At 65.7% G+C, this 13,700-nt stretch overlaps 3 protein-coding genes across 3 annotated transcripts; 1 reads left to right on the top strand and 2 right to left on the bottom strand.

The window, feature by feature from the left end:
• Position 1: 1 nt before the first annotated feature.
• CHLRE_06g308200v5 (uncharacterized protein) lies at positions 2-4,333 on the bottom strand. Its single transcript, XM_043063745.1, has 7 exons — positions 4,083-4,333; positions 3,807-3,884; positions 3,161-3,486; positions 2,698-2,785; positions 2,320-2,479; positions 2,085-2,169; positions 2-1,720 (listed from the first exon to the last, which is right to left on the bottom strand). Exons 1-7 carry the CDS (start codon positions 4,166-4,168, stop codon positions 1,035-1,037), a joined length of 1,509 nt encoding a protein of 502 aa, XP_042924451.1. The 5' UTR covers positions 4,169-4,333; the 3' UTR covers positions 2-1,034.
• Positions 4,334-4,379: 46 nt separating this feature from the next.
• Positions 4,380-10,323, bottom strand: CHLRE_06g308150v5 (uncharacterized protein). The gene is made up of 12 exons (XM_043063744.1): positions 10,014-10,323; positions 9,851-9,926; positions 9,306-9,379; positions 8,910-9,165; positions 8,496-8,602; positions 8,088-8,189; positions 7,615-7,702; positions 7,170-7,322; positions 6,854-6,897; positions 6,334-6,458; positions 5,820-5,916; positions 4,380-5,479 (listed from the first exon to the last, which is right to left on the bottom strand). Exons 1-12 carry the CDS (start codon positions 10,200-10,202, stop codon positions 4,673-4,675), a joined length of 2,118 nt encoding a protein of 705 aa, XP_042924450.1. The 5' UTR covers positions 10,203-10,323; the 3' UTR covers positions 4,380-4,672.
• Positions 10,324-10,443: 120 nt separating this feature from the next.
• On the top strand, positions 10,444-13,699 carry CHLRE_06g308100v5 (uncharacterized protein). Its single transcript, XM_043063743.1, has 8 exons — positions 10,444-10,644; positions 10,865-11,079; positions 11,379-11,484; positions 11,810-11,908; positions 12,103-12,240; positions 12,499-12,530; positions 12,718-12,840; positions 13,084-13,699. The coding sequence occupies exons 1-8, from the start codon at positions 10,515-10,517 to the stop codon at positions 13,351-13,353; spliced, it is 1,113 nt and encodes a 370-aa protein (XP_042924449.1). The 5' UTR covers positions 10,444-10,514; the 3' UTR covers positions 13,354-13,699.
• Position 13,700: the final 1 nt, after the last annotated feature.

The raw sequence follows: 13,700 nt of genomic DNA, 5'->3' as shown, positions 1-13,700 counted from the left end.
GGCACTGTCTTCTCTGTTCTTCTGTGTCAGGTCCCACCGGGTGGGATGAATCCGCTGAACTGAATCAATGGAAGGAGCTCGACGAGAATGTTCAGTGCTCCACCCCCGGCCGGAGCGATACATGGCACAGCTGGCGATAGAGAGGAAGCTCTAACCGGGAACGAACCCGCACGAAGCTCAGGGACACAGCTGTTCCCCCGAAGTAGGGGGTGGCAGCGCGGCGTTTGTGTGCAAATAGCGGAAAGCAACAGCGCATTACACGCAGGTATTGAAGACACATGGATCGTGCATGCGCGTGGAAGGGGTTTTTCCTGGGCTACTGTTCAGAAGGCGGCTACAGTTGCGCCATCCAGGCGAGCAGCAGCATCCTAGCGCGCCTCCGCCCCACGTTCCACATTACGGTACACACCTCGATGTACACAAGAGAATCTTATAATATCAAGTACGGCAGATGACATAAAATGAAGGCACCATCACCAGCCACGATCACCAGCCCAACCATAACCCGGCACCACCAGCAGCATCAATTCCAGCTGCAGTGCTCACCATTTGTTGTTCAGTGGCGTCATCAGATCTAACAGCAATACCGTACTGGCGGTGGTTCTTCCATCGTTCCACGAAGCGGCTACTGCCTGTTTCCCAGCAGTCTAAGCCGCGGGCCCATAGCATCGGTCTTTGCCCGCCGCCACACACCCGCTCCCAATCACCCCGCACACGTGGCCACTGTGCGACGAATCATTACAGTATCCCCGACCGTTTTCACCATTACCTCAATAACTCTACAGTCTTAAGCCGTTTGTAGCCGTTAGCCGCCGCCGGGTCACACATTCCTCCAGGTGTCGAGCCTTATTCGTACATTGTGGCCATGAGGCTGCTGATCACGTACCGGGGCAAAGCCCGGGTCAGTTCCTACCCGAGGCACCGACTGCCGGGCTTCCACTTGTTGCAGTGGTTGAGCATGTCAGTGTCGGCACACCCGCTCCTGACCCGGAATTAGGACAGATGCTGATGCAGGCCTCTTGCCACTCCGCATGTTATGAGCGCGGGGTTTTCGCATCCGCGTTGAAGCGGCTAACCTGCGCGGCGTCCCTTCCGCCCACTGGCGTCGCGCCTTCAGATGATGGCATGCCAGCAAGCAGCCGCAAATGGCTGGGGCTGCGGCTTCCACTGCTTCCAGCATCGTCCCAGCCCCACGCCTCCGTGCCGCGACCCGAACCCGTCACACTCGGCGCGATGGCGCTGATGGTGGCGATAGAGGATGAGGGCAGCACCGAAGCCGAGCTGCGTGGACTGTGGGCGGGGCTGCGCGGGCGGCTGAAGCGACCGCTGCCGTCACTCATCGCCATCAGCAGGGCTGACCTGGGCCGATAAAGTGCGTCCTTGCCACCCAGGACGTCGGCCCCACCAGCCTCCGTGCCCCCACCGCCGCCGCCTTTGCCCGCGGCCGTACGTTCCCCAGCCGCCGCTGAATGCACTGCCCCTACAAAGCCGCCGCGCGCTTTGCCTCCACCAGCACCGCCACCAAGGTCCGCTGTCGCCACACCTGTTTGGCAGCCTCCATCCCCTCCGCCTGGTGACTCTTCCGCTGCTCCTTGCTGCTGGTGTCCAGCGGCGGCAGTCCCAGCTGCTGCTGTTGATGGTGATGATGCGAAGTGCCCCGCCAAGAAGCTGCACGCGACCACGACGGCGGTGCCGACCTGCAGGAAGGTGCTGAAGGCGCCTGCGCTCCGGTGGTGGCGGCAGCAGCAGCGCCACGCATTCGCAGCGGGCAATGGCCAAGTAGAGCGCGGCGGAGATGCCACAGCAGAAGCAGGAGCAGCAGCATCAGCAGCGTGTGGACAAGCGGGGAAAAGGGAGGGTGCAGTGCCGTAAGGACGATTGCTGGGTGTGGCATGCAGGCGTGTGTGTGGCATCACCCTTGATGCCCATGTCGCACCGCCCTCGCACCCCCACATTCAGCAGCCCCCCGCGGACCGCTGACATTCCCCTTGAGGTCTGCTCTCGTGTCTGTGCCCGCGCCCCAGCCAATGGACCCCCCTGGTGCACACGCGTGCAGGCACATGCAAGGCTTAGCGCCCGCGCACCTCCGCACGTGCCCCAAAGCGCCAACCAAAAGCTCTCCTTCTCCACATTAATTTGGTTCCAAAACGGCTGCAGTGATATGCGCGCCTGTATGCGGGGGGCGGTGTGCGGTAATCGACTATCGAAAGGCTGGTAGCTGGAGTTACCGGAACCCGGGGCGGCGGCAGCGGGTGGGCAGTGGATGATGAGTGCGTGCGCAGGCACCCTTCAGCCGATGCCACCACATCTCAACCCCACCTGCTGGGCACCCGGGCCCACAGCACCGGGCTCGGTCGCGTTGCCGAAGCACCAGGGCCGCGCACCCGCGCCGCCAGCCGCCGCCAGCGCGCCGCCCTCCGCCACGCGCGACAAGAACCACTCCTCCCGCCGCCGGCCCGCCCAGCTCTCCGGCTCAGTGCTGTGAGTCAGGGCCGCCGCCGCCACACGTCAACACGCACATGGGCGGCGATGCGTACGGTGATTGTTATGGTGGTGCAAGAGTCCTGTCATGCAGACTTGCGTTTGAGACGTACGGCTGTATGCGGCCGCCGCCAGGGGCGCACGGGTAACACCTGAAGACAACTCACTGCTGATACGCCAAAGTGTGCATGTGACGAGTCGCTCCTCCAACCTCACCTGTTGACTGTCCGCACGTAATGCGCCAGCGTCAGCCCTGGCCCCACAAGCAGCGACATCCACATGACGCCCTCCATGCAGCCCGCGCCTGTCGTACGTGCGGGCATGCGGGGTCGTGCGTACGTGCGGGCACGTGCCGTTCCGTGAACGTGTGCATGGGACGCGAAGAGCCAAAGGCAAGAGAAGCTAAACATTCACATGCAGGGCTGCCCCAGGCTTGCCTACCTCCAAATCACCTCTCTGAAACCCATACACTATTCCTGTATCTCCGCATACCTCCGCCCACGCCCACATCCATCTCCCCCAATCACCCTCACGTGCGGCCCAGCCCCCCACTTGGGCGGCTCGGAAATGGGCTGCATCCCCGCCGTCCCCACCCATGCAACCAACCGCCGCCCTCGCCGTCCCCACCCATGCAATCAACCGCCGCCCTCGCCATCCGCACCCATGCCTGCGGACTCACTGTAGAGGCATCGTGACGCGCTGATGACCGACACGCCCGCCCCCGCCGGGTGAGGCGGCGCCGTACTGGCCGGGTCAAACACCACCACCAGCCCGTCGTACGGATCGTTTGACCAGTTCAGGTGTACGACAGCGGTTTCGTTGACCGCCAGCCGTACACACTTTTCGCCCGCCAGCAGGCCGCCGGCGGTGCCGGCGGTGACTAAGGCCAGCTCGCCGGCGGCGGCGCCGTAGGCGTTGCTGAGCATGCAGCCGCTGAGGGCCACACAGGTGACCTTCATGGGGAAGGCTTGCGGCTGGGCGCCCATGGTCCAGTCAATAACGTTGCTGCGAGGGCAGGGGGGAAGGAGGGGAAGAGGAAGGGCGTGTGTGTTATGGGGTTTGGGGCGACGACCCTGGCGCATCGGGGACGCAGGGTTGTGCAGCGTGTGGCAGTGCGCCGGGGGCGGGGCAGGGGGCGGGGCTGTTTTGTACGAGTGGCGTGCATTCGTGCATGTGGGGCGGGGCGCAAGCCGTGGTGCAAGCTCACAGGGCACGGCAGCACGCGGCACAGCAGTAAAAGGTGATGCGGAAACGCATGCGGGGAATGCCTCATCGTCAACGTCCCCACACAAGTAAACACGCTATGTACGCTCAACGCCACTCACGTTGTTGCTGGAGCCTGGTGAACGAGCTGAAAAGCCAGTATAGCCGAGTAGGTCACCGTCGCAGCAAGAACCATGACACTGCAGGCAACGCGTTCACGTGCACGGTCGTTGTGAAGAAAGAGCGAGGTTCTACAGGAAACTGAAAGCTACCGATTCCTAAAACGGAAGGTGTACACAACTGCAAGGAAAACGTCGGATACTCGCAGGAGGAACACTTCGGGTTTCACACACACGACGGTCCCTCGCCGTCAACCTGCCACCAGATTGACTTCGAACCTGATAACGACGCCAATAATGCTCGATGGCTTCTGCTCAACCGCGAACAAGTCAATGCTGCGGGCTACCTTCACCGCTTGTACCATGCGACCAAGCGCTCCTAACTTTGCACCGGCACTGTGCCAGCGTTGGCGCGCTGCTTCTTTTTGTGTGCTCATCGTCTCCAGGTTGAACTCTAGCTCAGGTTACGGTATCACAGGGAGCATGTTAGGCCTCAACTCTGCCTGTGAAACAAAGCACGCTGTCGCTGAATATTGGCTAGCCCAGTGTGTAATAGCTGTAAGCAGTATGAATGGATGGATTGACTATGTCCAACATAAAGCCAATAGCCGTTTCCTAAGTCACATGGGAAACGGCACGGTTTCCCGAGAACTGACCGAACCGCCGACGCGCCTCCCCCCCGAAACAGCGGCGTGCTCTCTGCAGGAACTCCAGCAACCCGGCACTGACACTGACCGGGTTACAGCTCTCGCTCTGCACACACGCCTCTTGCCCTGCATGTGCGTCGCCGCTTGGAGGGGTGCGCCGCGCGCCCCTGCCCTCTCCTACCCCTCGACAGTCCCCGCACCTCCCTACCTCCCTACCTCACTCTACCGTGGCGTGCCGGCCACACTCCCCGCACCCGACCCCGCCGCCGCACCCGCGCCCGCCTGCGGCGGCTGCATCAGCTCCGGGCATCCCAGCGCCGCCGCCCCCAGCGCCAACAGCCCCTGCCGCCGGCCCGCGTCCCACACCACCTCGCCCGACCCCGGCAGCGACAGCCCCTCCAGGTCGTCGCACGTGGTCTCGTACACCAGGCTGCCGTACAGATAGGCGACGTACAGCCGCCGTACTGCCGTACTGGATCCGGGCGTGGGGTCCGCAAAACCCATCTGGTTTTTCTTGGGCACGCCCGGGTGCAGCGTCAGCCGCGAGTCCGACACCTGGTACTGCAGCGCCGCAGTCACGGACAGCCACGGCGGCGGCGGCTCGTCCGCGGCGGCCGTCGAGGAGGCTGAGGCGCCCGGGGTGCCGTCGCGCGGCGGCCGGGACTCAGCTGCCGTTGCAGGCGGCAGCGCAGCGGCAGCTGGGTCTGGCGCCGAAGCAGCTGCTTCCGTGGCGGCGGGGGCAGCCGCCTCTGCCGCCGCGGCGGCTGCCGCCGCCTCGGCAGACGACGCCAGCTTGGCGGACGCGGCCGCGATGGCCTGCCGCTGCGGCGTGGCGCCGCTGCCGCCAGCACCGCCGCCGCCGCCGCCCAGCCCGTCTGCCGCCGCCGCCGCCGCCGCGCCCTGCAGGTACTGGTCTGTGGCGCCGTACACGGCGTCCAGCACCACCAGGCCGGAGGCGGGCCGCCGCGCCGCCTCGCTCCGGGCCTTGCGCCGCGCCACCGGCTCTATGAGCGCCAGCTCGGCCGTGGCCTTGGCGGGTCAGGGTGTGGTGGGGGACATGAGGGGAAGTAGAATGAGAGAGCGTGTGTGTGTGTGTGTGTGTGTGTGTGTCTGTGTGTGTCTGTGTGTGTCTGTGTGTGTGTGTGTGTGTGTGTGTGTGTGTGTGTGTGTGTGTGTGTGTGTAAGAGAGTGTGTGCGGGAGCGAGCATTGCGCCTGTGACACTGGCGGCCTGTACCCGACCCTGAACACCGCTACGTGTTCGTCCCTCCGGGCCCCTGACTCCGTGACAAGCACGCACACAGCACACCCCCTGGGCAGGTTCTGGGTCTTGGTTTGGAACACACTACTGCCATCACATCCCGGCCGCACCTTGGCTAGCGAGCTGCGAATGGCCTCGCAGTGCTCCTGCCGCTCCTTGGTTTCACGCCGCTGCCGCTGCCAGCGCAGCAGCGGCCGCACCACAAACCTGAGGGACACGAGGGCGGGCACACGCGCGTCTTTGTGTGTGTGCTGGAAAGCACATGACCAAGAGTACGTGCTTGCACACGCGTGGGTCTGTGGGAGCGCAACAAACCGCTCCTACCAACTCGTGCCTGGCATTTCTTGGCTTTCACATGCGCCCGCCCACCCCCCCCCCCTGATCGCGTTGCTTTGGCTACAACCCCGCTGCCAAACAAGCCCAAGTGCAGGCCTCTCCACCCCCCCCGGAAACACGGGGGAGCCAGCAGCCTGCCGCTGGCGAAACAACGGTATGGAATGCGTCGCGTGTGCCCGCTGTACCTCTGGACGTCGGCACTTCACTTCATATTTGATACACACCATCCCATGGATGGCTACCCCCCCCCCCGGCTTGCTAGTTCCTGGAAACCCCACCACCACTCACCGCGACAGCCCAATCACGGTCAGCGGCGGCAGCAGGTAGGCCGCCGCCACCACGCGCACGTCCGACAGCGAGTGCGACACCACCACCGGCACCTCGAAGGTCTGGCCGCCCCGCACCAGCCGGCCCTGAGCGGCGCGCGCGGCAGGGCACAGTGTGCAGTGCGGCGGCGGCGGCGATGGGGCATTCGGTCAGCGCGATGACATCTGGACACACGTGGACACACGGCTACGGGCAGCTGGTGCCTCTACCCACCTGCGTCCTCACCCACGCCCAACCCCAACTCCTCCTCATCCTGATCCACTCCCACGCCAGCGCCTGCACCACCCTGACGCCCCAGCCCGGCCCCGCACCCACTTCCACCCTCCTGCCCAACCACTGTGTTTGCGCTCCATGCCCGTCCCCGCCCCCGCACCTTCGTCTACCCTCCAGCCCAACCACTGTGTTTTGGCCCCACGCCCGCAACCCCCCACCACACCACACACACACACACACACGCACACACGCACACACACACACGCACCTTGACGGCCACGCCCTGCAGCCCAACCACCGTGGCCATGTAGCCTGTGTGTGTGTGCGCAGGCGGGGGAGCAGTAGGATAGCAGGGAGGGGGGATGAGGAGCAAGAGGGCCTCAGGGCCGCTCCCAGATTGGCTGTTCCGCGGGCTGGCTGAACACGGCAGCTGCTGCGCCATTGTCCTCCCCAACCCGCCGCGCACACCCCTCAACAAGACCCCTCCATCTCTCCATCTCCCACACACATCATGGCGCCCTGGGCCTCGGTCCCACACGGTCCCAAACCCAACACCCCCCCCCCCCCGCTCCGCCCTCCCTCACCCGTGGTGCTGGGCCCCCACTTGCGCCCCGCCCCCAGCTCCAGGTCCACTCCGCTGGTGCCCAGCCGCGCAACGGCGCGCAGGTGCGTGTCGGGCGCCAGGTGGTAGGTCAGGCGGGCGGACAGCGAGGTGACCGCGCCCAGCTCCAGCTTGCCTGGTGGGAGGGAGGGAGGGGTTAAAGTTGAGGAGGTAGGGGGGGCGGGGCGAGGGGCGGGGGTGCAAGGGCGATGAGGGTGTGGGTACGGGCGGTGTGTGTGTGGGGGGGGGGGTTGTGTGGTGGGGCGTTGCAAGGAGGGGATGCCGGCGGTGTGGGTTGCCGCTGATGCGGAGGAGGCTTACGCGTGGCAGGACCCTGGGCACGACACGCCACAGCATGCATCTATATATGCCCTTGCCCCTGCACGCGCCGCCCCCGCCCCATGTCGCCAGCCGCCGCTGCCGCCCACCTGCCGCGATGTATTTGGTCCCGCGCTTGCTGATGCTGAACGTGAGCGCGGAGGCGGCGGGCGGCCCCACCACCCAGCCCAGCGTGGCCTGCAGGGCGGGGCAGGTGCGGTGCGGTGCGGGGTGAGAGCGCGTCACGGACGGGGACCGCAGTGGTCCAGCCATAAAGACGCACGCGGTCAACGGCCTAAGTCCACTCGCAGAGCCGCTCTTCGCGCACATCCCTCCCCTGTGCACCTGTGTACACATGCCCACACTGCCACCATACGCCCACACACGCCCACACTGCCCCCACCCCACTGCCCCCCCACTGCCCCCCCCCCCCACTGCCCCCCCCCGACTGCCCGCCCCCCACTGCCCCCCCCCCACTGCCCGCCCCCCACTGCCCCCTCCCCACTGCCCCTCCCCACTGCCCCCTCCCCACTGCCCCCTCCCCACTGCCCCTCCCCACTGCCCCCTCCCCACTGCCCCCCACCTGCATGTTGTAGGGCAGGTGCCGCGTGCTGCTGAGCTGCATGCCCACACCCGTGCCCACCGCGTAGCTGGTGGTCAGCGAGGCGCTGGTGTAGGGGGTCACCTGGGGCGTGTGTGGAGGGGGGGGCGACGTGGTGGGAGAGGGGTCGGGGAGAGGCCGAGGACAGCTAGCCAGTAGGTGCGTTGCAGGTGTGGTGCCCACAGGGCACGTGACATGCATGCGGTGATGTGTCAGGTAAAACACAACGACCTGTTGCCGACACCGAGCCCCATGGCGCCTCCCTCTCTCCTTGGCTCCCTAGCTGCCTCCCTCCTTACCTATCCCCCTCCCTCCCTCCCTCCCAGCCTCCCTCCACCACCGCGCACCCCAGCTCCCCACACCCACACGCACACACACCCGCCCACCCACCTGGCGAGTGGAGGTGAGCGCCAGGGCGCTGCGCAGCCCCAGCACCACATTGCCTTCCAGCGTGTCGTGCTGGCTCAGCACACGCCGGTAGCCGAAGATCAGATTGCCTGCAGCAGCAGCGGTGCGAAGTGGTGTGCAGCGTGGTGCGGTGTGGTGCAGGGGTGCGGTGTCGTGGGCGGTGGCAGGGATGCCGAGGCAGTGGGGACAGCGGCGTGAGGCGTCAGCAGCACGAGCACGAGGAGCATTGTGCTGCTGAAGGCAAAAAGACCCGGTGCGTGTGCGCCGTGCCGCCCGTCGGCATCACCGGTAACATGCCGCCACCGGCACACCCTGCACCCGCAGCCGCAGCCGCAGCCACAGCTGCAGCTGCCGCCACCCACAGCCCGCTGCCCGCTCCACCCTGTCTCCACGCACCTAGCCCGGCGCCGTTCCTCAGCGCCGCCTGCCCCTGGATGTACACCACGTCGCCGTTGTCGCCCACCGGCGTGTCGATGGAGTTGGTCACCGCCACCGCCCGGAACAGCGGCCGCAGCGGCACAGGGTGCTGGTGGCGCCCGCCGCCGCCTCCTCCTCCCGAGGCGGATGCGACCATGGCGGCGACGTCCGTGAGGTCGATGCGGCAGGTGTAGGTGCCGCGGTGGTTGGACAGCTGCTCCGCGCGCTCCTCGTCCTGGTGGGAATCAGGGGAGTTGAGGCGGGAGGCGCAGGGGGTCGGCGGGCGGGGACGTTGGTTTGTTGGGGTGAGGGCGCATGGGTTGGTGCATTTGAGATCAAGCCCCAGCATGGCCCTTCAGAACCACCCCCAGTCACCTGCTTGCGCTTGAACTCCTCCCACTTCTTTTTCATCTCCTCCACGCTGTCCAGTTTGGTGCCCACCTCGAAGCCTGGATTTTGCAAAGGGTCAAATGCGCGTGATGCTTATATGGGTTGTGACACAGGGCATGTGTGCTAGAGAGCACAAGACAAGGAAACACGCAGGACTGTGCATGCAAAGGCATGTGTGCGTGTGCGTGGGTGTGGAATTCGGAGGGCTATGGTAGGCGTGTGTGGGCATTGTGGAGCCGGAGTCATGGCGCGTGGGCTGGGGCTGCCGCGCAGTTGGGGCTTCACACGCGGCGCAGGGCAACCGGTACCACAGGCGAGCACGACATAGCCTGTCTCCGTATGGCACCGGCTACCAGTACCGTAGGAGCCTGTCTCATTGAGGTGTCTGAGCTTCCCATAACCCATGGCAGTTGATTGCTGCCCGCCATACATTTGAGAAGGTTGCTAAGTTCGTTCGCTTCCCCACCCGGCGGCACCAAGCTGTTGTGGACAGTGTACTACTCGGCCCTGCACTCCCGCCCCACACGTACCCGCAAGCAGCCCCTCCTTGCCATACACGTCATACACCTGGCGGCGGTTCGGGTCCGACAGAACCTCATACGCCTCCTGCGCAACGGGACAGGCGGGTTGGGTAAAAGCGCCGAGTTGCGCAACCTGATTTTCGCGCGACAGCGGGGGATCCCCTTTCCACACCTGCAGCTTGCCGAACGCCTCCTGCGCGCGTATCTTCTGCTCAGGATCCGAGTGCTTGTCGGGGTGGTATACTTGCGCAAGCGCGCGGTATGCGCGGCGCACGTCCTCGTCAGAAGCATCGCGCGGGATGTTCAAGATAGCATAGTATTCGGTGTCGTCCGATTGTGTCGCAACATCGCGTTGCGACATCCTTGCTGCTGCAACGAACGCTAGCTAGTTCACTCGCCTCTTGTCAACAAAGCCCGTCTTCTAGGTCGCGGAGCAGAGTTCAGCCGCCATTCCTATACAAATCAATGCATCTATTCACAATTGCAAGCTGGCGACGCACCCGGTGTGCATAGCGTCACTGTTCGGCTGGCTTGCACCATGGGTCACGGATCTAATTTGTTCTGGTGCCTCCCTGCGTGCTCATGCTTGTTATATATCCACTTCTCATAAAATTACCTAGATATTACATAGCAAGGAACAGAGTTTACTGGAAATAGCTGAAACGCTGCCCAAATGGATGTTGCCGCGTCCAGCGGCCAAATTGACATTGTGTCGCTGCGAAATCGCAAGCATGGAACATACACGCACAAATACACGCCGCGCGATGCCATGCTATACGCGCTAGGGCTCGGGTGCAGCACAAGTAGGTGCGGGCCAGGGTTTTGCCAACGCAGTGGTCGGCTAATGGAGTAGGGGCCTCATGGTCGGGAGCAACGGTGCAAGACCGGCATTCTCTCTGACCATGCTTCGGGAGCTTCCTACTGGCAACCAGGGGGCAGGGGCCAGAGCTTCCTAGTGGCAACCAGGGGGCACCCTGACTGCCCAACGTCTGAACCACCTGCGGCCGCACACGTCGTCCCCAGCCTGCCCAGGCGACCTGCGCTACATCTACGAGGGCGCGGGCCGCAGCGGCGCCGCCGGCACCCAGGGCGGCCTCGGCGGCAACCAGCAGCAGGCGGGGCGGGAGGCCGGGGACGCGGGGGAGTTCGCTGTGCTGCCCACGTATGCCATCGTGGCGGCCCACCCGGCCCTGGGGCTGGTGCCGCTGGAGAGCTACCTGCCGGGCGGGCTGGACCGGGTGGGTGGGGTGGGTGGGGTGGGGTGTGTTGTGGTGGGGTGTGGTTTGGGGTGGGGTGTGGGGTGGGTGGGGTGGGGTGGGCTGGGCTGGGTTGCCGTGCGGTGGGTGCGAGGGAGAGCACCAAGAGGGTATCACTGGATCAGGGAGCAGGCAGCGTTTGTGGGAGAGGAGCTGACGTGGACGCCGTGCCCTGTCTCTTGTCCCTTACTGGGAGTGGTGTCAACAACCCGACACTACTTACATACACAAACAAACACACACACACACACACGCACACCCCTCACTCACCCTCCTGTCAGGCGGGCGCGCTGCACGGCGAGCAGTACCTGCAGCTGCTGGCGCCGCTGCCGGCGGAGGGCGGGCAGCTGGTCAGCCGGCCCGAGCTGGTGGACATGCAGGCCAAGGGTGGGTGGCCGTGAGTGGGCGGCTGTGGGCGGGGGAGACGGGGTGGGGAGGAGGGCGGGTTGGGGAGGAGGGCGGTGGGAGCATGCAGTTTTGCTTGCTTGCTTGGGGCAGCGTTTGCAGGGAGAGGCAAGAGAGGGCCCAGCCCCACGGCCAGCGCCAAGCTGTCCGTGTGCGCAACAAGCGTGCCGTGTAAACGGGTTGCGAACCTGGCACGCGTGCACGCCAGGAAACACACACAGACACACACTGCCCACGCTGCTGTGCCCCCTCCCGTTGTGCTGTCCTACCACACACACGCGCGCTGCCCGCACCGCTGCTGCCGCAGGCAAGGGCCTGGTGGTGGTGCTGCGCACTGTGACCACGGACGCTGTCAGCGGCCGGGACGTGGCCATCAACGAGTTCACCACCTTTATCCTGGGCAAGGGTGAGGGTGTGCGGACCCAATGGGTGCTGTAGTTATTTTGTACGACAGTGGTGGCTTGCACGAACCCTCCACCACGCCGTACTGCTGGGCGGATAGGTCGCTTTTAGGGCCACCTCCTTATCGGGCTTGTTCCATTATTAAACCCCTCCTTGCCCCGCACCGCCGCCCGGCCCCCTCCACCTGCCCCCATGCAGGCGACGTGCGCACCCCCTGGCCGCCCGCGCCGCGCCTGCCCGCCGCCGTGGCGCCCAACGAGCCGCCGGCCCGGGCGCCCGACGCCGTGGCAGAGCTGGCCACCTCGCGCGACCAGGCGGCCCTGTACCGCCTCAGTGGTGCGTGGGCGCCGGGACAGGGGCAGCGGGGAGGCGGGGCACGGCGGGGCAGGCGGGGTGCGAGGGGCATGGGTTAGGGGGCACGGGAGGGACGCAGGCGATGGGGGCTGATCAAAGCCCGCCCGCGGGGGCGTTGCAGCAACAGCATCACACACTATGATATTGCGTTGCCACACGGCTGCATAAGGGCTCGCCCCGTCGCTCTAGTTCGCTCCCTGACCTCTCCCTCTCTCCCTCTTCCTCCCCGGGCCCGACCAGGTGACTTCAACCCCCTACACATCGACCCCCAGGTGTGTGGAGGGCGTGAGAGAAAGGAAAGCAGGCGGGCCAGCAGCACGCGCTCAGTTCACCATATTTCATGGCATCGCCCACACCTCCAACCCAGGCTGTTCATCCAATCCCCGCACCCCGCTGGCCTCTCACCCCCGCACTCCACTCCACCCGCACCCCGGCTGCCTGGCTCTCTCTGTCTGTCAGGTGTCTGCGCGCGTGGGCTTCCAGCAGCCCATCCTGCACGGCCTGTGCAGCATGGGCATCTCGGTGCGCCTGGTGCTGCGGCGCTTCGGCGGAGACGACCCCGCGCGCCTCAAGAGCGTCAAGGTGAGACAGCGAGGCAGGAGTGGTGGAGGAAGAGTGGGGGCGGGCGGGGCGGGAGGCAGGCGGCACGTGGCCGTACGGCGCGGTGGCGGGAGCGTCAGACGGGAGCAGACAGAAGGGCCCGTCCTCCTCGTGTCTTGTTGTGGGTTGCGTGCTGTCGCCATGTGGCCTGCCAGGTCCTCTTGCCTGCCAGGGAAGCCTGCGTTGCACTGATCACAACGTGTGTGCCGCTAACCTGTGCCGCAGGTGCGTTTCGCCAAGCCGGTGCTGCCGGGCGAGACCCTGCGCGTGGAGATGTGGGCGGAGCCCTCCGCGCCGCCCCCCGACACAGACACCTCCGCCGACAGCGCCAGCGCAAGCATGTTGTCGCGGCGGGAGGCGGCGCCGCTCAAAGTGGTGTTTCGCACCTGGGCCGTGGAGCGCAAGGCCCTGGCCATTGCCAACGCAGCCGTGGAGCTGCATCCGGAGGGCCCAGGGGCGGTGGGGGCGGGGGTGGCGCCGCGGCCCCGGTTGTAGGCAGGATGGGGCTGGGTGGGAGCGGCCTCGCTCGCGGGAGTGCTTGGCTTGGTTGGCTTGGCCCAGGCTGCATAGGCTGGACTGGTCACTGTCATGGGCGCGGGGGAGTTTAGCGGGATGGTGCCCGCTAATGGATGCAAGCTGCACGCTTGGGTTGCAGCAGCGTTTGGACTGTGTCAGCGGTGCGGCAGTCGAGCAGTTGCGCTCGGGTGTGGGTGGCGGCGCGGGCCGCGCAGGCTTGGCTGGGGCTGTTTGTGCGCAGACACGAGCGCCGGCGGTGGCTATGGCTGCTGCGGAGCGCAGCGAAGCGCGGGATTGGAGGAGGTCTGGACGGTTGAGTTACGAGC

This window comes from Chlamydomonas reinhardtii, chromosome 6, assembly GCF_000002595.2.
Source record: "Chlamydomonas reinhardtii strain CC-503 cw92 mt+ chromosome 6, whole genome shotgun sequence".
Classification (NCBI taxonomy): Eukaryota; Viridiplantae; Chlorophyta; class Chlorophyceae; order Chlamydomonadales; family Chlamydomonadaceae; genus Chlamydomonas; species Chlamydomonas reinhardtii.
The sequence above is the reverse complement of the archived record's forward strand: the minus strand, read 5'-3'. Positions and strand labels throughout refer to the sequence as shown.